Genomic DNA, 22931 nt, shown 5'->3' on the forward strand with positions numbered 1-22931 from the left:
GCCGTGTCACACGGCACGCATCGTGCGGCACCATGCAGCCTGAAAGAAACGGCCAGTTGACCTCACAGAACCACACTTTCAAGAAGTATTTCTCTCACGTGAAATGCCGGGCCGTTGAAAATTTTAAAATAGAAAATAAATTAAATATGACGGATAAGGAGCATTTCTGCAAACGCTGTCCTCAAAACAACAATCCAGGGGAGGAGGAGGAGGAGGGCTTGTAAGGTCTTTGAGGCCTGTGTCTTGTGTTTTTTTTCTGAAGAGTGGAACGTCTTTTCTCGAAAGCCGAGTGCGTGTCCTTCGGCTGCGTTCGGCCCACGCGTACGAGCACCCTGTGGTCACCGAGAGGTACGAAACGTGTGATTCTTGCTTTTGATTCGATTTTTTTGTTTCTCATTGAAAATGTGGTGATTTGAACAAGTGGATGTGATGAATTTGCAGTTTGAGATTTCTTGATTGTGTGTTCAAAGCGACGCAGAAACCACAGAGGTGCGGTTTCACTAACAAAATGAAGAAATGTTTTTTTTCATACCTGGGGCATTCAAGCGTAAATCTATGTTGGCAGCGTTAATGGTAGAAAAGGTGTCATGTCATATGAATAAGTTTGTCTAAAAACAGCCTATGATTTGTTTTAGTTTTGTTTTCCGAGAGTTTGTGCATTTTTTTTAAGCACTTAACATTTCCTGTACTTCATACACAGGGACCCAAGTAGACTGTCCCACGTAGAGCCTAAGTCCCGCCGTCCCCAATTTGACCTCATTTTGGTAAAAATATAACAGTAGTCAATGGCGTTAGGACGTCACAAACGCAACTTTTGGGTGTGTAGTCTTTCTCATCGCGTATTTTATACTTCCGTCGTTTTACAAATTGCAACATTTTATTTAAATGGGAAAACATCTGTGTAATTCATGGCACAATTCAAACAGGATCAGAAAATAATGAGTCTGTCTGGCCGTCGACCACCGCTCATATTTCTTCCGAAATGAGGCCCCATGGGGGCAGTGGGCGGCGTGACTTGGGCTCTCTATTAGGTTCAACTCTAAGAAAATGTGTAAAGGCGGTTAAGTTTGTTTTGTAGCCATTGTACATGTCACAGTATGCAGATGAATGAGAACTAATTAAGATCTCAAATGAAAATTTTAAAAGATATTTTCTTGAAGGGTTGTCATATTTAAGTTTTCCTGGCATATTGTCTGTTTCCCTTTAATTTGGGGGATAATGATTTTAAATGTGAGATTATACTCTCACATTAAGTTTTTGTTAAACAGTACTAATAGTCCTTTTGGATAAATGAATACTATGTGTGAAAACTATGAAAAACAGAATATATTTCACTATAGTTTTTAATATACAGTTTAGATGGACGTAATTAATTGATATTAAATGATATGAATATATTACTAATCAGAAGCAAAGGTTTTTTTTATATTCGGAGAAAGCAATTTCAGATAATTTTTAACGGTAATTTTCTACACTTTTATTTTTGTAAATGTTGAGATGCATGTAGATTTTAACCAAAGGAACACTAACATGTGCAAGGCCGTTCAGGAGTGGGACACCATAAACCTCAGCTTAAGGCAGGCTTCGCTCAGTAGGCTACGCCTCATTTCACCTTTACAATTAAAATGAAATCACACATTAGGCCTTCTTGGCCACCGTTAGTTATCAATTGTATGCCTCATAGTTCTCCACGGCCTTTTGCCACGTTTAAAATCGAGTAAAACAAAAGAAACATGACGAGAATAACTTATGTCAGATGGTCATCTCACCGGAGACGCGATGCAACGATTCACTCTCAGGAACCGAATCCTGTGCACTGGACTGCTCAGAGATAATCACAGGATTATTAAAGTATTTATTTTACATCGTGGGACTTTTAATGTTCCAAACAACTGGAAAAGCAACCGCTCTTATTTTGCTCACTTTCTGGGGGCCCTGCGTGGTTTTTAATTGACGCAAACAAAAAGTTAATCTGAAATAAATTTTTGATTATGAAGTCGTATTTTGATCCACAAAGAGCTCACTAAGCAATGGACACACAGACTATCCCGTAATGTTTGACTGCCAACATTGAACACTATAGCATGTAGCTAGAAAGATTAACTTGTATCATTTCTTTGTTACCCCACCTAATTTTTGTGCAATGTGTTAGCCTTAACGTTTGTATTTAACTTGTGCATAACCGGTGAAGGTCATTTCATGTCAACTCTTCGTTTGCTTTGTTTTTTATGTTTGTTTTATCGGAATTTTCACCAGAAAGTCATCCCTTTTTTCCTTCTATATTCATACAATTTCTATATTCATACATTTTCAGTAGCTATGTCAATATGTTAGAATCAATTTTTCATTAACCAAACTCTTTTTGAAGCGGTGCTAGAGGTCATCCGTGTTTCACATTTACATCTAATCAGGGCCTGAACGTAATCTGTGTGTGATACAAGGACCGTATTGCCCTGAAAGTGAGCATACAACCAACATTGCTTTTTCCATATATGTATATTACCAAAATATAAAAGAAAATGGGCTATTCCAACAATGATCAATGATTGGTTAAGGGGAGGGGATGGGATATATATATATATATAAAATTTGGTCATTCGACTAGTTCAAATACATGCTCTTAAGAACCACTTGTTTTCGGTTATAAGCTGTATATTAAAAAAAAAATGAATGAAAAAAAATCAAATTGATATCTCGAATTAGTATTTGGTAAACTATAGGCAATTAACTCCACAGCTGACTCCTTATAACCTCAACGATGGTTGAGTTTCCTTTGTAATTTTCCCTCCAATTAAAGTTTATTCCCCCTTTGGTTTTCTTGTAACCTTGTTCTATTGTAGCCCTTAGTATGTTTTATTAACTGATATTGCCCCCATTTGATGCAGTATTTTAGCATTTGGATCAGGTTCATCATATTTTCCAGATTGATTCTGGGCCTGGGTTGTGCATGAGCCAACGTTTATTATTATTATGAATAATTAGATTTTCTATTCTACTCCCCAAACTATCTTTTCACTTTGTTATCCTCATACAATTTAAGTTCTGACAGTTCTGACCTTTGGAAAATAAATATTTTTTTAATCCCATTTGGGCAAATACATTTTTGGTTTGTGCTTTAGTTAGTTACTTACCAGTTGACATCCATCATGGTTGATATGATGACGGCAGAGGCCTCGGGAACCGGAAAGTGGATACAGAGCAGCTACACCTGTCTGCCGTTAGAGGGCACTGTTAAATAATGATGCAGGTGGTGTTGCATTTCGTACTGGTCACTGTCAGTCAAATATCAAATCAGCCATTAACTGTTATCGTCATGAAAGTGGATACATAGAAAATGTCTAAACATGGTACTTTCACACGACTGTCAGGAATTAACTTTTGTTATCGTTTTTCATTCATTTTCTTAAAGGCATGAAGAGATAACTTGAATAAAACACACATTTGTTTCATATAACATCTTTATAGAAAACATGTCAAGTTTAAAATAAAAAACTTTTTTTGTCTTTTCACTTGTTCATCATTGCTTTAAGTTTCATTTACTGAACAACTGTAACATCCATCTGTGTCGTAGGCTCTTTGTGTCACCGGGAGATTGTAAGTGTCTTGTCACAAACGTGTGTGTATACCGTCTTAACAATGTTAGGAAAAGGCATCCTCCAACATTCATCAAGGTCTATGGTTCTTGGAAGCAGTTCCCATCAAGACAGTGCCACCAGTAGTGCCAGGTGGTGGGGCTCCAGTACCTTGTAAACCACCAGCGATGGCAGTTTGTATGACGTGAAAAAGCCTTGTATTCGGCCCCTGAAGCGGTCAAAATCCTTCTGTCGCTCACCACTTCAGCGTAGCCTGAAGGCACCTGGGTTGCAGCGTGTTGGCGTTTCTCGATATGCTAAGGTGAGGATTCAGCACAACAAGCAGGATTTAGCAGCAAACCCGGAGAAAAGAATAGAACAATCCTATTCCAACATGTATGTCACTCCAACATTCGTAAAAAAAAGAAAAAAGAAAAGAAAAACTACAAAACAAATGAGAATACTTTTGAGTTTTAGTTTGCACATAGTCTGCTTGGAAAAAAGTAGAGAATTATTTTATTAGAAACTGTTGATAAAAACAGCTCACCAAATACAAAGTCTGCTGACGGCTTAAAAGCTGTCAATTAGTAGTAACCAATGCAGATGTTGATGTTTTATTTTCCAACAGGATATTCAGTGAAGACTCGCTGTTGAGTTGCATTTTCTTTTTAAACACTATGGAGACGAATACAGTCCTTCATTACAACACACACTAACGTGTGTAGCTCAGCTTATTCGTCATTCTCGATACCACAGAGGGAATCTTCTCAGTTTAAAAACAGTACTGTAGATTTGTGCAGTACCGTGTAAAACAGCCAAAGTTGTTGAACCGGGCTTTAGTTGGGTGGTTTAATAAATCAGCCATCAAATGTTCTGACGAGGACAACGAAAACTGATTCTTTTTTGAAGGATCAAATCGACCAATCGCACGCGTCATACAGTGAATGGCTGTTAGGACCGCAAGCCAGGGGGTAGTTTCTACAGTTTCATTTCATCATAAATATATAAAGTTAAAAAAGTGCTTATTTAAAGAAACTATAGTGAAGTGATATCATTCACCAGTGTCACTTTTGGCATTTGTTCCTGGCCAGTATTTGTCTCGCCGAAAAAAAGGGTATGGATCTATACCCTTTGTGTACCACCTGCGACCCTGGCATGGATTGTCAACAAAACCAACCAGGTCTCTGGACATTCATCAATTCATACAGAAAGTTGTGGACATTTTTGCTTAGTTCTTTTTTTTTTCTTTGAAAAAAGAAAAAAAATGTTCATAAAAAAAAAGGCTGATAAGCCAAAGATAAGAGGCTTTCGGCCATTGCTATAAATATAACTAAGCACACTTCGCTTTTCTTTCTCGCTTTCACAAAGTTTCGAACACGAAGATATGAGTAAAAATGAAAACTACCATCCGCTATAATTGCACATAACCTTTTTTTTTTTTTTTCTTTTTTTTTCAGAGAACGGAGACGTTTGACACGAGGGAGTTCGATGCGGTCCACAGCCGACTCTCGTCTACGGGGACGTCCCGTACTCGTCGGCAGGGCGAGTGAGAGAGAGAGAGAGAGAGAGAGGGGCGGGGCGGCTTAAGAACAATGTCCCGCTTTGCTTTGGCAAAAAGTCGACGCCGTGGAGTTTTCCTGCCATTTAAAAAAAAAAAAAAAAAGCATTTAAACTGCAGGGCACCAAAGGAACGCCCACGGCCCAGGGGGGGGGGTGGGTGGGACACTGACTTCACATACTTCAAGATCCTTTTTCCTCTCCTTCGCCACCCCCGGACGTTCTCTTCCAGACCTCCATGACCGCCGTCTCCGTCCTCCGCTCCTCCCCTCCTCCCCCCCTCCCTCCGAGGCGCTCGTCTCCACGTCTCTCTCTGCGCCGTTGAGGCCGGTTCGACCGCCCGCCTGCCGCAGTGCTCTTAGGCGATCATGTACTGAGTGATGGCTCTCAGCGCGTACAGGAGCTCCGCCTGCAGCCGGGCCTCCATGATGAGCAGGTTCACATGTATCTGAGGGCCAGAGAAACAACCAGAAGACTAGTATTATTACTATTATTATGATACATTATGGTGAACATGTATCTGTGGACCAGCGAAACAACCAGAAAACTAGTATTATTAATATTATGATACCCATTATATTATTATTATTATATATTATTACTATTCTTCTTATTATTATTATACTCATTATAGTGAATATGGATCCGGGGACCAGAGAGGGACCAGAATATGACTATTATTATTTAGCACCATCATCAGCGTTATTAATATTACATTATTAATCATGTGTGTGTGTGACGGGGAGGGGTGTGTGTGACGTGGAGGGGTGTGTGTGACGTGGCGGGGTGTGTGTGTGACGTGGCGGGGTGTGTGTGTGACGTGGAGGGGTGTGTGTGTGACGGGGAGGGGTGTGGTCGCGGGCGGCCGTACTCGTTCAGAGGGTTTGAGGGACGCCCAGGGCAGGGGGCACGCCGGGGCCCTGGTGTCGTCGGGGAAACAGGCCACCGCCTTGATGTACAGCTGCATGTCGCTCTCCAGCAGCTGGTTCACCTCCCCGTAGTCGTAGTCATCATACCTGGGACACACACACACACAAACACACACACACTATTAGACTGAGGAATACGATTGGCTGATGCCTCAAAGAGGAAAACCCAATCCCGGTGAGGTGGGTATAGGTTCCAACACCCAGCCGAGGGTACAGAGGTCTATACCCAATGTTCAATGTCCACAGCCTAAAGGCTCAGTTATGGAAGCCCACGTTTAAAACTGCAAAACAAGTTTACCTATGGGTACAAATAAAGTAACCTGTTACAGACCCATTAGGTCCTTGCGGACCCTCCTTGCGTCCACCGCGAGGGCCTGACGTGCGCCTCCCAAAAAATTGTAACCTTGCGTCGAGGCGACACAGCAGCATGGTCTGTGATTGGTCCGCCCACTTAAAACCCGACGCAGAACCAAAACAGGTTCACGACTGTGTCGAAGGGTTGTCCTTGCGTTGCGTCGACGTGGAACCATAACTAAGCCTTTACCTTGTGCCAGATGCCTTTCCCTCTTCCTGCACCATAATGACATGCATCTGTTTTCACTACAAGTCGTGGTGCGTCCCGACTACACAACTCACTAGCAGCGATGAGGACGACATGGTCACTGATAAAGCACCAGTTTCTGTTCCGGTAGACTTTTATTTTTTCTCCTTGGATCCCCCCGTGACTGAAACATGTCGCTCAATGCGTTCATCAAAGCCTCCCCAGAATGTGACGATGTCACATACGATACTGAAATGTTTCTGTGTGCAAACTGAGCTATTGCAGGCGCTCCGTAAACGACACCGTGAACGTTAAACTGCCTCCTTTGCCATCAGTACAGCGACCCCGAGTCATTTATGTAAGGGATAATGCCAGACGAGGTGTCCATTATCAGAAATAAATGGACGATGCGGAGGCGCGGAGGATGGTTGCTTCCGCGAAGTCTATTTATTTCTGATATCGGACACCTCGTCTGGCATTATTCCGCTTATACCATGGTCACTTACGAAATAAATTAATATTATATTAATTATTAATACTATAATATTAAGAGGTAAAATCGGTTGTAATAACTGTCTGTTGTAATAAATAAACTGTGAAATAACGTTCTTAGTCTCCGTTGCCATGGTTACCAACCATGGCATTTGAGCCAGCGCAATAATGTAGAACTGTCATCAGGCATTTCGACTGGAACGTCTTTATAGGTGTAGTATATCACTTTTTAACCTAGACCATGGTATAAATCAAGTGATCTGCCTTTTTTGATCGGCGCCTTTGGGGTTCTCCGATCGAAGCTATTTTTTAGCAAAATATCGTCCGATCACGATCGGCGTCCGATCGATGGGAGCCTCACCGGATGCCCAGGACGCAGTGGATGTGGTTCCAGACGGCCCGCTTCAGGTCGGGGCTGTGCGAGGACGGGAGCGACGCCACGCTGCGGAACCGGTCGTCCAGCAGGTGCCCGATGTCTGAGTACAACCGGTTGACCAATGAGAAGCCGTGGTCCTCCCACGAGTAGTCCTGCAGTGGGTGGGGGGGAGAGACACCGTTCAGCGTCAACACACAGTCCCCTTCAGAGGTAATACCAACCACAACACTGCGCTCAACAGGCGCTGTCTTAAAAGATTAAGAATTAAACTAATGAGATCCGCACAAATGACTGAGCCACTTAGATGACCCCTTTAAGCCACCGTCCAAAACAGAAGAAAAACTAAGTCCCGCTCAGAGGCCAATAGGTCTGGGAGGAGGAGGGGGGGGTGACATATTGGACAGGTGGACATATGACACCTCACACACACACACACACACACACACACACACACACACACACACACACACACACACACACACACACACACACACACACACACACACACACACACACACACACACACACACACACACACACAGAACAGCAGCTGCTGCCACCAGCCCGCGTGCTTGCGCCCTCACGTCCCCTCATGTCTGTCCGTCCGTCCCCTCACGTCCGTCCGTCCTCACCTGGACTCTGAACACCTGGAAGTGGTCCTCGTCCCTCCGGGTGAACTCCTGGTAGCAGAAGTCGGGGTCGCTGATGAAGCGCGACGGCTCCGCCAGGTACACCGCCGCCTCCTCCTCCTCCTCCAGATCTACACACACACACACACACACACCCGGGGAGAGGGATGGTAAAGTAGTGCTGACCAATATTTGTGTATTTTACGTGTATCAGGTTTTTTTTCCGCCGATTTTTATTTTATTTTATTTCTTTTATATTCTCCCTCCATGATTTACAGACAGTTCAATAAATGTTCCTTTTTTTTAATTGAGACTTGTAACATTTGTTATCACCATTGTGTCATTTCTATGATGTAAATTTGAGGGAGCAAAAGCAGTATCTGCTCCGAATATCGGCTCAGGAAAATCGGTACCGGCGTTATCGGTCCATCGGCCAAGGCAGATGGGAGAAAAAAAAAAATCGGTATCGGCCCTAAATAACAAATCCATATCGGTCGATCCCGACGGTAAAGACACGCGCCCTGGGGGGGGTGACTCCTCTCAAGGCTGGCCTACATTCAGGTCCCTGGGGGGCGGCCGGCGTGTGTCGGAGATAGCTGAGCGGAATGCATGGTCCGGCTGTCTCGGGTGTCTGCCTGTCTGCCTGTCTGTGCGTGTGTATACATATCTAGGTCAGCATGCATATGGGGACGTGTTGGATGGCTATGCATGCATGTGTACGTACACATATGTGTGTATTTATATATCTACGTGTTTCTATTACTATTGAACGTTTTACTTTCATGAGTTTTACCATCTCGTGTTCAAGGGGGTCCTGACAAGTTCTGACAACGTGTGCGTGCCAGTTTCTGTGAGAGAGAGAGAGAGCGAGAGCGAGAGAGAGCGAGAGAGAGAATGTACCTGTTTGTTGGAGTGTGTGTGCATGCAGGAGGCGCTCCTCTCGCTTCTCCCTCTCCTCCTGAGACTTCTGAATCCTCTCCTTCAAAAACAACATCTCACAGCGTGAGTCCAGGGCCTGAGAGAGAGAGAGAGAGAGAGAGAGAGAGAGAGAGAGAGAGAGAGAGAGAGAGAGAGAGAGAGAGAGAGAGAGATTTAAACCATCTTCCCAATCATTCTCATGTCTTATTCCTAAACAGAGTTTACAAACTAAGAGATAAAGTAGCTGGACCTAACTCATTTACATTTAGGGCATTTAGCAGACGCTTTTATCCAAAGCGAGGGTCCATGCACACATTCACACATGCGAGGCGACAGCCAGCTCGCCGGGAGCAGTTAGGGCTAGGTGTCTCACTCATGGACCCCCCTCGACACTCAGCTCGGAGGAGCTGGGAATCGAACTAGCGACCTTCCGGTTACGCGTCAACCGGCTCATTCACTTTGAAAACAACGCTTCAGTCAACAGTCAATCCCAAAGGCCGCCACGGACGAACACGCCGCCTCGGGCCACGTGAAGAAAAGTGTGTGTGTGTGTGGGGGGGGGGGGTACCTGTCGCTGTGTGATGTCAGGCACGTTGGCGTTGCCGTTGGCGACGTCGCAGGGGCAGGAGGCCGGAGGGGTGCCGTTGGGCGACTTGGGCAGCGGGGAGAGCGGGTCGCACACGCCGTCGGTGGCCGAGCCAAACACAAAGCTGCAGAGGGAGTGGCAGTGGGCCAGCAGCACCACGGCCTGCACCAGCTCGGCCAGGGACCAGCACTGCTCCCCCGTCTTCAGCAGGGTCTGGGGGGGGGACCGCAGAGAGGGACCAACGGGGGTCAACAGCTTGGTCATACTCAGCCTGGAGGCGTCTGTCGGTCTGTGTGTCGTCTGCTTACTGTACCGAGTGCCTACAGACTCTGGTCTATAGGTCATACTGCTGAAGAGCCGATACAGTGCCAGGTTGATTCCAGTATAAAGACTAGCTGGTACAAGTGTCTTGTTTGAAGACAGTGTTAGCACTATTCAAGGCAGGTCAAGTCTTTATTATTGCCAAACGACGCAAATCGTCTAGAATTCCTTTTGGTGATATTGGCTCACACAGGACAGTACAAGGGAGACAACACATTAAAACTAGAACAAACTAGAACATGCGTTGTGAAAACACAAGACAAAGTGCTAATGCATTTAAATACCCTGAGTGTTCTATTCAAGGCAGGTCAAGTCTTTATTATTGCCAAACGACGCAAATCGTCTAGAATTCCTTTTGGTGATATTGGCTCACACAGGACAGTACAAGGGAGACAACACATTAAAACTAGAACAAACTAGAACATGCGTTGTGAAAACACAAGACAAAGTGCTAATGCATTTAAATACCCTGAGTGTTGGTTGGAATTCATTCATGCATCACACAACAAGTTCACTGAACAATGAGACGAGAGGTCACATATGGACACATTGTTGTTGGGGGGAAAAATTATCATATTTTAAGTCACACATTCAAATACGATGCAAAACGTAAAATACAAATGAGTGATCGGGGGGGCTGTGTCTATGCGTGTGCATACATATCTGGATCTGCATGCATCTGGGTACTTGTTCGACGGGTATGCATGCATCTGCATGCATTTCCATAGCGGCTTCTACGAAGCGCCCGGACCCTGGGACCCTTCTTGGACCTGGGTTCCAGGATGTCAGCCAGGGGGGGGGGGGGGTTAAGAACCCATGGTGGGTTTCCCGGGGGGGGGCGTACCTGGATGTGTGAGCAGGCGATGAGCCAGGGCTGGTGGGCCAGCACCTTGTTGATGTGGTCCAGGAGTCGTAGGCGGGGGGGCGCGGCCTCCAGGCCCTGCAGCCACACCGGGTCTCCGCCCACCCGCAGGAAGTGGGCGGAGTGGAGGGACACCAGGTAGCTGCAGTGGTGCCGTGCTGCCGCCTGCCAGGGACACAACCCGGTCAGGAGGGGTGGGGGGGAGGGGGGAGCACAGACACACACACATGGACATGGAGAGGATATCAGGTCAGAGGTCCGAAGAGGCCGCAGAGTGTTAACGACAGCCCCCGGGACCCCTGAGGGGTTGATGAACTCATTATTTAAATCTCGTCTTGTGCAGTCCATTACAATCTGTACTATGCCTGGGCGATATGGCAGAAACACATATCACGATATAACATGATCATATTGATCGATATCGATTACTATTGATCATTTTAATGAGCTAAAAAGACTAGGAATTACCATGCTGGATTTAAACACTTCTGTTTAACACTTAACATGACCTTCCACTGTTCTTCATTGATAAATACTCCATTGTCGATACAACAATGAAAAACACTCAAATATTGTAAATAAGTATGGAACCGTGTTTGTGTAACAAACCCAGCTGCTAGATTCGGTGGTCCAGTCTCTTATCGATATATATTTAACATATATGTATACATTGTATTGGTATTGATCAAAAGTCTATCACGATACGATTATTTATTGTTTTATTGCCCAGGCCTAATCTGTACTCAATCAATGACATCGCAACCTCGTTCTAATTGGATCATCATCATCGATGAGATGGCTGTAAATATCGACTAATACAATTTTCTAATTGTCATACGGGCAGAAAAAAAAAAGAAACCAACTTCTAACTCTAAAGCCAGTTTGAAATGAAAACACTCAACGCAGTTTCCGCCGTACTACGCCATAACACGGACGACCACATCTCCTCCACCACCCCCCCTCACCACCGCCGCGTGCGAAGCGTGCGTCGGCTCCACCCACCATGATGGCGATGTAGTGGCGGCAGGGCAGCGGCAGCGGGCCGTCCATGTGCAGGATGTAGTGCTGGGAGCGCAGGAAGCTCTCCAGGTACTGCGGGTGCGAGGCCATGTGGTGGGACACGGCGTCCACGCTGCCCCTGCTGATCAGCGCCTGCATGAACAGCAGCGAAGCCCGCTCCTTCTCCGTGTTCACCATCACCTGAGGGGCACAGCAGGGGAGGGGGGGGGAGGGGGGGGGAGAGAGGGGACGGTCCGTCGTCAACAACATACAAGTTGGTGGACAAGAAGTCTTCAACATGTGTTGCACTGTTGAACCCCATAGACACTAGGGGTGGGAACTATAGTTGATTCTTCGATGCGTTGCGATTCTTTTCTAGAATGATTCCGTCTCAATGCAGATAAGTTCATAATAATATACATTTTTTATTAAATTTGTTCACCTGCTGCAACATTCTGTTCGCCTGCAGCAGAGCGCTACAGAAAACTCCTTTCTGCCTGCGGGTTCTCTGCGCAGAGAACCGACTTTATCTAATAGAAAATATTAGATAAGGTAATTCATCTGTTGATTGTCTTTAATGATCATCACACAAGTAGGAAGTGATTAGCAAACTGAGTAGCAAACTCAGATGTATATATAGATATATATATATTTTAGGGTTATACAGGCAAATGGTACAGCCCCTGACAATTGGCATTCTGGATCTTTTCAAAACGTCACAAAAGATCGTGAAGCCTCGTGAAGCCAGCCTAAACCTCCCAAGCTCTCTTCCCGGTTTGGCCCAGAGCAGCCCGCCCACCCACCCGCCCGCCCACGCACGGTGGTCTCGCCAAAATTAATAACAGAGCAAGGCCTGCAAAGATTCAGGAGAGTCTTGCGGTGTCCGCAGGGGAAACCAGCCTCAGTTCATTCAACGCGTTGGCACCCGTGAACTATGGAAGCCATTTGACACCGCGCGTATAAAGTTCAGACCCAAAACCAAAAACGTTGTGCACGTCCTCTCCTTAAAAAAAAAAAACCCACGGTGACTCGGGTGCAGACGGTGCGCAGCGCACTGACCAGAGCGTCTTCACTCGGACCGCCGAGAGGAGGTGTTTGATACGCGGGGAGAGGAGGGAGTGGAGCTGGAAGGAATGTCTCACATGATCCTATTACCCCAGCAAGGGGGGGGACGCAGGGCACGGCAGGAGGCCCTGCATGCCACCCCGGCCCTGACTCACCCTGGGTGCAGCAGGGGCAGACTAGCATGGGAAGTATTTACCAGGGTTGCCATTTAAGGAGTGTGCACCTAATTAAAATCTGCACTAGGTTTTAACCTTCACATAAAATGTAAATAAATCTCCCATGTCTGTTGTGCTTATTTCCTAACTGCAATCATCATAACAATCATAACATCAAACAATAACGTTACAGTGTTTATAGTGTTTGCCACTGGCCTCACAGTGACTCGCTAGTGCCCCCTTGTGGCGGGGAGGACCGGTGGAAGCGTGACAGACACCCACGCACAATGAGTTTGTTGGTCTGTGAACAATGCAGCCCACCGGGAAAGTCGACTCAAGTGTGCGTCACATTATCATTGAAACGATAGTGATCAACAACAAGCAGATACGCAGACGGGAGAGAAACGTCCACGTGTATAGCAGTGGCCCAAGAAAACATACGTTCACGCTTCTTTCTCCCCAAGCAAAACCACAGAATTGGTGGAACTAGGATCGCTTTTTGTGCTGCTTTCTGTGTAGCAGGGGTGGGTTATTTCCAGTAGGGAGATGCCAAATATTTTACGCTATAAAAATTGGGGTGACGCAAAGAAAAAAACACTTAAAATAAAGAACTGATGTGATTGATTACCGGCACTGAAATAACACCCTCCGGAGAATATTACCGACATGAAAACCGACAGCAACACGCAGGTTCCTCATTTGAGAAGGGGATTTACATGCAGAGGGGAACCGTGCAGTGGGGAGAACAACAGAAAGACGGCCTCGAGGAGGAGGAGGAGGAGGAAGAGGAGGAGGAGGCCCCCGAAGAGTGAGCCGGACCCCAGAGGAGAGAGGCTGCAGGGGCCCTCGAGGGGGCCCAGGGCCAAGGGAAACAGAGACCCATGCAGAGAGGGAAGCCCGTCTGTCCTCATAGACACAGCCCTTTATTAGGCCCAGTCCCGTTTCTCTCCCCTTAACAAGAACACTTGCTTTGAGTGCCCTTAGCAGCAAGTCAGCTCCCGAGCTGGCTGGCGTTCAAGGGTTGATTTCAAGGGAAAAACAGCACTCCCCCCCCTTGCTCCCCTACCCTAAGTATTGGGACACCCTACCCTTTCGCGGGAACGTGCACAATCTAGGGTTAGGGCTCAACTCTAGGGGAAGGGGGAGAATTGGGACAGGGGCCTTAGCCTTCCTCTCACTCTGGCACACAGAGGCCCCTAGAGGAGGAGCTGGGGAGCGGCCGCAGAAAACAGCCGTGGCCAACAAGGGGCCCCGGACCCAGGAACCAGGTTTCCCTGTAAGTGAAACCTGATCGTCCAGGACGGGGGGGCCTCTTGGGCGTCCAGCTGCTGACCGCCGCTTGGACCCTCTGAGCTGCTGGCAGAGCGTCTCTCTGTGTTGGCCGTGCACACTGCTATCTAGGTTTATTAAGCTGCCTCTCGTTTCAAACAGGGGTCCTTATGTCCCAGAGGGTCATCCATGTTTTGCTTGTCGCTTGCTGGCATGAAAAGGCAAGGGGGGGGGGTCATAGAAACCCCCTCTCTGAGGAGCAACAAGGCATCCAGCGACATGTTTACTCACTCGGCCCGACTTAGACACCATGTCGTATGTCCCTTGTGGAACATGGCAGATCCAGACCTACACCCCTGGACCAGCCGCAACGAGGTGATACCGAGAGCAGAATCAAGTACTCTCAAACGTGACCATTGCACCACTTGTTGCTCGAAATGTCATTCCATTCCTATTGTGATTGAAACAACTTGGTGGGCCTGCATGTGTGGGTGAGAGAGGGGAGGCTCTGTATTTGAGTGACCCACTTTTCCCCCCCCCCAAGCATGGCAACTGCCCCGGACCGGGCCTAGAGCACACAGGTGTGGTACACCCATTCATGCAAATAGTAGCCTAGGCTAGCCTTGCCGTCTTACCATGTTATTAACAAAAGGGAAATGAAAGATAACTATTTAAAGGGAAATTTGTAGAGAAGCCAAAAGCCTGCCAATAACATTTGGCATTTAGGGCATTTAGCAGACGCTTTTATCCAAATTGCTAGATTAACCCATTCCCTGTATACAAACAAAGAGAGCTAGGATAAGAAGAGGAACAACAGAACATTCTGATAGAGAAAATAGGACATGGTTGTCAGTTTGGCTAAAACGTTATTCCTTGGGGAGATCCCCTGAGGTTCTCTACAGTGCTATTGCGCCAGACCCACCCCTACACACACATAGTAGGCGTGTAACGATACACTAAAGTCACGATTCGGTAAGTACCTCGGTTTTTAAGTCACGGTTTGGTATGTTTTTCGGTACAGCAGTTTTTTGTTTTTGTTTTTATTAAACAATTGTTTTTTGATTTGATTTATTAAACTGGATCAAACTAATGCCTTACACAAATGAAAAGACATCAAATACAATTGAGGATAAAAACACACACAACAAAGTCCAGGACTTATTTCCATTGTGGTCCTCAACACAAAACATCAGGACAAGATAAGTCACAGAGTGTGTGATAATCAATAAAAACTTGAGACGTGCATCGAAGCGTTAGACCCGTACTGAAACATTTCGGTACGAATACGCGTATGGTTACACCCCTACAGCACACGGAAGGTGATATGAGTGGTGGGTTCCAACTCAACTGTTATTCCATGCTGGTCTGACAGTCATCGACAGATTCAGCTGTCATTGACAGATTCCGAATCAGCTGTCATGTTACTCAGCAACATAAAAACACATTCAAGCCAAACACTAACCATTTCACTAACGCATAAGTGTTGCTAGGAGTAAAACGCAGGTAACAACAACCGATACAAAGACAAATACAAAATGGGAGAATACCTACAGTTGGTCGGCGATGGAAAAAAAGTCTGCTGTAGCATGCAAGTCAAAATCACAGCCCAGGGGGGGACGTCTAGACACGAGAACTTTTAAATGTTGAAATCAAGAATCGAAACAGGAACTACAGTGAGATGCAGCAGCGCTGCACCAGGAAATGACACCATCTTCCAGTCTTAAAAACCTGCTGACAATTCAACATAACAGCTCACGTATGTGTCACACTGGACGGGCAACGCAAATCAATATGACAGATCAATGCATGTGCCAACATGTGCCTGCAAAGATGATTCTAAATACTTTTAAACCATCATCAATAATGAACAACCCAAATGAAAAAGGATAGATTTTGTCGACTGCAGCCCAGAAAAATGTTTTAATCATGCCCAGAGAGGCAAGAACAAAAAAAAACGAAAACAACAGAATAGGCATACAATGCTGCAACATAAACAGAGCCATGTATCTGACCCCCGGCCAACTACAGCCCCCCCGCCCTGTTCCAAATAGTTGGTATGCCCCCAGATGAGATACCCTAGGTGTTGCCGGAGTGCGGCTGAGACAGAGTAGACAGCCTCCAATCAACACAAAAGGCAAGTTGCTTAAAGCAGCCTTCAGGGCTTCAGGCCACAAGGTCCTGGTGGATTGCAGCCAATGAACACCACTTCCTAAAACAACATACAGTCGATAGCCATGACACAACCTTGCACAGGTGTCTATTCAAGACAATGTTCCTTTGTACTGCATGTGCACATAGTCCCTTTAGCATGCAGCTATCATGGGTCAAAGGTAGACCAATGGGTAAATATTACGTGATGAACATTAAAAATGCATGTAGGCAAAGCAGAGAAGGAAAAGTCTAATTGTGTGCAGGTTGAAAATGAATTAAAAATCAAACCTAAAACTCTGGCTGAGGACTTGAGTTTCCTAGGTGGCATCATTTGAGATTCAAAACAAGGCATACACACACCAACAAGGTCATTTGTATATTGATCCTGGAAAATAATCAAAACAACAAAGAGGCATTACCGAGTCAGCGGTACAGGCAAGTGAAAATTGGGCTTTGTGAACGTGCATGTGCACACCCAAAACTGATAAGATACACTCACTACAGCACTGCGATCCAAAATAGAGAACAAAGAATGGAAAAATGATGCCAGTAGTCTTTCAAGGGTGAATGTGTCAGCTGTGAGGGGAGGGCGGGGGGGGGGGTGTGGAGGGAGTAAGGGGCTGGAAGGGGGTGTGTCAGGGGCTGCAGGCAGGCGGCGGTGCTGTTGGTGGGGAAGGGGGAGGCTGTGGTGGGCTGCAGATAAAAGCGAAGGATATTCAATCTGCATTCCGAATGAGCCTGAAGTGGGCTTATCATGTGCCTGAGACCTAGCGGCTGTAGTCTGAACCATTGCATCCGTCTGTAGCATGGCCTGCTCTTTCTGGGCCCCGGAACCCAAACTAAAAAGAGTCCAACACACAACCACCCGCTGCAGAATCAAGCCCTCCTGTAACCAGTCTGCCGTCCTACTCCCCCTATCCAAGAGAGAAAAGGGGGAGGGCTTATGGCTTCTGGGTAGGACAACAGACACTACCAAGACAAACAAGTCGCTATGGCTAACATGATCCAGCTACCGAGGCAAACCCACATGAATGCATGCATCACACACTAAGCAGGCCGAGCAGGAAGAAAAAGGGCCATATGGAGATATACAGACATTCGACTTTGTATTGGTTGTTCCACCAGAGGAATGCTAAATTCATATTTTTTTGTAAGGAGGGGGGGTAGGGCGTGTGGCAATGAACAGTACACATGTATGTCCATACACATTATGTTAAAAAGGTCATGCTTAGTGATATTCATTTTGCACCTGGACAAATGCTCCATTTTAGCCCGACTGTCAGTGTCACGTGTAGGCCAGCCTTATGCATGAATCCATGTTATATCGTCTACGCTAATCTGATACAGGCATGCAATCAAGACAATGGACGGTATTTGAACGCATGGCTGTTCACATTCTTTTTCTTGTTGATCAATTTCTAGATTCTAAGCTGCAGCAAACATGCCTTTGATTGTACTCGGAGCGGCGCCCCCTGTCTCTTGCATAACGAACAGCAGTGTCGAAGAGAAAAACAAGTTTGATTGGCAGTCCAATGCACCCAACATAACAGCACAATAGAATCTTTTAGATAGAAGGAAAATAGTGAAGGGATGCATCGAACGTTTTCCTCCGTATTAGTTATGTTAGCTCTTGGTCATAAACGTCCCAGAGGAATACAATCGAGCCAGGAAAACCCGCATTAATTCGTAGTTATGTTACATGATAGACTTTTCTTTCCCTGTTCAAATCTAAGGATGATGTCATTACTTCTTGTGTTTTCAAGCATTGAGAATGTAACATTGACTGTGAATAATAGTCACACCAGTGGTATTCTAACAACATACACATTGGTTATCAGAGAAACAATAAGAAAATGCACAATTTCTTTTGATGCAAAACATCATTGAACCATGGACAAGTGTGCTCATTCAAAGACTGATGACTTATCGGTTACAAAACCGCAAATGCAGATAAAATGCATTTCAGTGAGACTACAAGTGAACATATTTTGCCAGATCAAACCTGGCAGAACTCATACATGATTTAAACATTGCTTGTACAGATTTGGACTCAAATGACAAAATCACTTCAGTAATTTGCAAACATAGGATTTTCTAGGCAGTTTTGCAGGCATGTTACACAATTAACATTTATCCATTTCTCCGGTACATTGAAAGGAAATGTTGGATGTAATAATTAGTCCGATAACCCGTAAGCCAAGTGAGGATGGATAGGTAAAAAGTTTCTGGAGGCTAGGCTTGTTCACTTGCTACTGCAAACCCTGGTAGCTAGCATTATATTTTAAAAGTTAAAACAAAGGGGGTCGTCGCTTTTACATCTTTTGTTAGACAACGAAAACGACAGGCCAAGACAACGAAAAGGCTTAGATGATGGTATTGCAGTGCAAAGGAATCATTTGCCAAAGTAAATGAATGAACGCCAGTATACACCTCTATTGTAGCGACTAGCCTTAGCTACTACTAGCACCATTATGTTGAAGTCATTTAACTCGGGCAAGTGTACCTGTTTTTGAACTCGCTGGCCCTGGCTTCTAAGGGGGTACTCCATTTTATTCGCACAGATGATCATTTTCCAAAAAGTGTTCTAGTTCATGGATGCGGCTCTGTCTTTCTTGGACTCTCCCAAGCAGGCTAACAAAGACAGTTCCCTCTCGCTGAGAACTTGTCTGTGCAGTGTGCATCTACTGGGGAAGGCAGAAAACCTTCCCAGCCGTGCTGACAGCTCCAGTAACAGTGTGACCAATCACAATGCAGGAGGCGGAGCTACTTGACAGCTCCAGTAACATCACGGCCAATCAGAGCACAGGAGGCGGAAGCTACTTGACAGAGGGTTATCTAAATGCTAATGAACATCTGCAAACAACAGACCGAACTACAGAAGCCAAACAAGTCAACACCGTCGCCAACAGTCATCCGATTCTGAAGGATAGCCTTATTATGAAAAGTTGACAAGTGGTTTAAAGTAGGATGAGTTCCCCTTTTGAAGGTCAATCATATAAATATATTTCAGGTGGTAGCCTACCATAACAGACCAATATTACCTGAATCATAGGGCCATAAAGAGGAGTTCATATTGATCCAAACAAACTAATAAAAGGCAGTTGGAGCCCAGTATGCAGTTGACAGATTTGTGAATACACTAATGGATGCCAGTGGAAAATCAATCAAATGTGGAAAAGGAGAACCAGGGGTAATTCTGGTGAAAAACTAAAAAAGATGCTAAAGATTAAAATCTGCAACCAGAAAGTGATTGCAGTCTGTCGCTCCTTCACGTGATGTCTACCACTGTGCCTTTAGTTGGGATAGAGTTCGCACTTAACTTAACCTCTGCTCTTACCTAGATGTTACTTTTCAATAGTCCAGCACACTTCTTGCCATAATGAAAATAACTTTGGTTTTAATGTCAGAAACTAGGCAATTTGGGATGATTAAAGCTACCTCAGAATGATGACCTCAAACAAAATGACAACCTTGTCTAATTTAACTTAAATGTACTTCAACTTGTCCTGCTATGTTGTTGTATAGACTGAGGTGATGCATGTGACACCTAAAGGCATAGTTGCAATGACAAGGTGGAGATTCCAGAAAAGCCTTTTTTTTTATTGTATTTTGCAGCCATTCCCCTCTTTGTGTCACTTATTTGTATTTGCAAAACATTTTATAACTTCTATGAAAAAATCTTCTACACACCATGAAACCGTTGTGTATAGGAGAACTTTGCAGGTCTAAATATCACATTCACCCAATTGTCACCCATTGAAAGATACAATACAAACACTGAGTGTGTCGTCATTTCCATGGTCTGATTTACCAGACAGATAATGTTTGATAGAAACACTGTAGTGTCCTTTAAAATAATCAAAGTGGCACTGTGCCAGTTCCCAGAACCATCTTTAGTTAGATTTACACACAGACATGTCCGGACAAGCAGGACTGGCCAAGACTACCTCACACCAGGCTGCATTTCCCCTTAACATGTTTCCACTTAAACGTCCACCACTATTTGGAAGGGAATTAGCTTATCTAATGTAATTCTACTGATATCAACAGTCCAACCATGTGAATATTGCAATATTCACATGGTAGGACTGTCAATATATACATTAGGATATTACCTAATACAGGATTTGCTTAAGAGTAGAAATAGCAGTATCAATATAATTCAATTCTTTTTTAATTAGAATTATGAGACCATGTCTCATGTCTGGTTTTGTAGCATTATGTTCAATTTAGAATTATCAAGCATGCAGACGCAAACTCTTTCTTGATTGAAATGGCATAAAGGGTCAAAGTTCAATATTTTCTTTCATAAAACAAGAAAATTGGCTATGAATGGACATCCATGCAACAAACTACACAATTTGTGTATCTACTGCTATCACATGGTATTAAGTAGTGCCTTCACAAAACATTATGGTCTAAATGATGTGATGTTGCTTTGCCTAAACAAAAAATTAACAGCCCAATATAATCACAAAGACAATGTTGTAAAAATAATATAAGCACACTTATTTAAATTCATATTCACAAAAAAAAAGTTTATTTTGAACTTCTTAAACAGGACAACATTACCTTCTTCCTATTATCTTCTATGCTAATCTGGTACATATTGATGCTTTTTTCAACACTAATATTGCTGCACTGGTAAGCATAATCATTGACACATTGTTTGTGGAATAGCCTTAGTAAATGAACATAACTGATACCATCTGAACAGGAAGCTACGCCAAAGGCAGAAGTAGAACAAAATAGGTCAAATTGTGTGCTGCTTCTTATTGGGTTTGAATATGCACTGCTAACAGTACGTGTGGACGATTTGGGATTTATTATTTAATGTCTATATATAGTGTCTATCTTAAACCGTTTAACGGGTTAACTGGAGCAACAGAGGAGCCTAGATCCACTCAAATTATGCAAAATGCAAAATGGCTACACTAAATTAAGAGATAGACAGAGGTAACTGTAATGCACAAAAGATTGTCCATTTTGAAGGCTGCTTCTCCCACACCACATTAAATACATCTGTGATGAGAGAAGATATAGGCTATTCAAATAAGAATAAATAATACAAATATACTCCTAACTTACTAGAACACACCTCTATATTCAAATATTGTCCATGTGCATGACTACACATTATACATTATAATATAGGCGCTATTTCAATATTTGGAATAGCATCTCCTTCCTGTAACACAAGTAAATCCTTTAAGGTTATGTACATTATTTAAACATCTTTTCAAACTTGTTCAATCAGGGAGAGGAAATTAACTTTGATACAAGAACTGCAGCGATTACAGATGGATAGTTCTCAAATTGTCAGACCTTGGTAAGTGCAGGTATGCTTATATATACCTTATACCGGTGCACTGGTGTACCAAAGTAGAACAGACCTCTGCCTTGCTGTCACACTGGCGGTAAACAGGATCCATATGTTCTCATTTTGGTTTTCTTCGTTTTTGTTGTTGAGTTTCAGGGGGGTGGATCTGCTTTCGGCTCCGGCCTTTAGTCCGCTGCATACGAGAGGATGAGGATAACCTTGGATGTTTACATGTAGGTACGGCTTGATATTACACAATACAGCATGCGTCAATACCAAAAAATAAACAAACACATTGGATCAGGGTTATATACACCAACAAACCGGTATTCACACAATCACAATATATCACAGTTCTACAACAACAAAAAAATAATCAGACTCAAACATATTATAGCCAGTTATAGAGCAAATATAAAACAGACATGTGCTCAAAAACAGTATCAGGCTTATGTCCCAACAAACAATCACAAAGTAGCAAGGTTCTATACCAACAACTATTTATATTCCAACAAACAAATGGTGTTTCACTCAAGTTCACAATAAAGCAGGATAACTAAGCAACCTTGTGTTAAGCTCAGCACTCAACATGGGGACAAACAGAGCAACAAAGACAAACTCACAGAATGGGTGGACGGGGCCAGAGGGGGCCTGGCTCTGTGGGCCAACTGAGAAGACAGCTCTTGCTGCCGTCGCTTCTCTAGTCTGGTAGCATGAGACTGCAATTGATCTGACACACACACACACACACACACACACACACACACACATACATACATACATACACCCACATGCAAGCACAGACACACACACAAGAGACAGGCACTCATTAATACATTGCGAATACAATACAAATACACAGGCAAAATACCATACACACCCAGTGGCCATTTTGAATAAATGGTGTGTTGTACTGTTGTAAATAGTCACCGAGGAGATCATGGTCTGGATTGTCCACCAATGGGAGGATGGAAACAAAGGCCCCATCCTTTGGGCTTCCTGATGAGAAAAACTATTCACATTTTTTTCAATCTTAAAAATAGATTTATCGTTAGTTGTTTTGTGGCTCTAGCTACTGTTCTGTATATACCATGAGAACTGAGATAGGAAATTGGATTTAGATCATGGTTACCTTGTCAAATCACATTATCTGTGAAATTAATTTCAAGTTCCAGTTAATCCGTTTGAA

The 22931-nt window shown here is 44.3% G+C and overlaps 2 protein-coding genes across 3 annotated transcripts in view; one reads left to right on the forward strand and one right to left on the reverse strand.

Annotated features, from left to right (window-relative positions):
* The window catches only part of foxo4 (forkhead box O4), a gene marked incomplete at its 3' end in the record, with an annotated part of 9504 nt that extends 4133 nt beyond the window's left edge, over positions 1 to 5371 (forward strand). The window contains 2 exon segments of the mRNA XM_084469129.1: positions 263 to 348; positions 5362 to 5371. Coding sequence (XP_084325255.1) covers positions 263 to 348; positions 5362 to 5371 — 96 coding nt within the window.
* sesn4 (sestrin 4) lies at positions 7 to 22768 on the reverse strand. 2 transcript variants are annotated; one of them, XM_084469705.1, is made up of 11 exons: positions 22673 to 22768; positions 22366 to 22472; positions 21816 to 21935; positions 11786 to 11983; positions 10766 to 10948; positions 9583 to 9813; positions 8997 to 9111; positions 8100 to 8227; positions 7453 to 7619; positions 6001 to 6145; positions 7 to 5577 (listed from the first exon to the last, which is right to left on the reverse strand). In XM_084469705.1, exons 3-11 carry the CDS (start codon positions 21852 to 21854, stop codon positions 5488 to 5490), a joined length of 1296 nt encoding a protein of 431 aa, XP_084325831.1. In that variant the 5' UTR covers positions 21855 to 21935; positions 22366 to 22472; positions 22673 to 22768; the 3' UTR covers positions 7 to 5487. The 2 variants fall into 2 exon arrangements, with proteins under 2 accessions (XP_084325831.1, XP_084325830.1); XM_084469704.1 differs by lacking the exons at positions 21816 to 21935; positions 22366 to 22472; positions 22673 to 22768 and adding an exon at positions 18926 to 19077.
* Between the last annotated feature and the right edge of the window lie 163 nt (positions 22769 to 22931).

Source organism: Micromesistius poutassou, assembly GCF_964030765.1.
Source record: "Micromesistius poutassou genome assembly, chromosome: 6".
Lineage (NCBI taxonomy): Eukaryota > Metazoa > Chordata > Actinopteri > Gadiformes > Gadidae > Micromesistius > Micromesistius poutassou.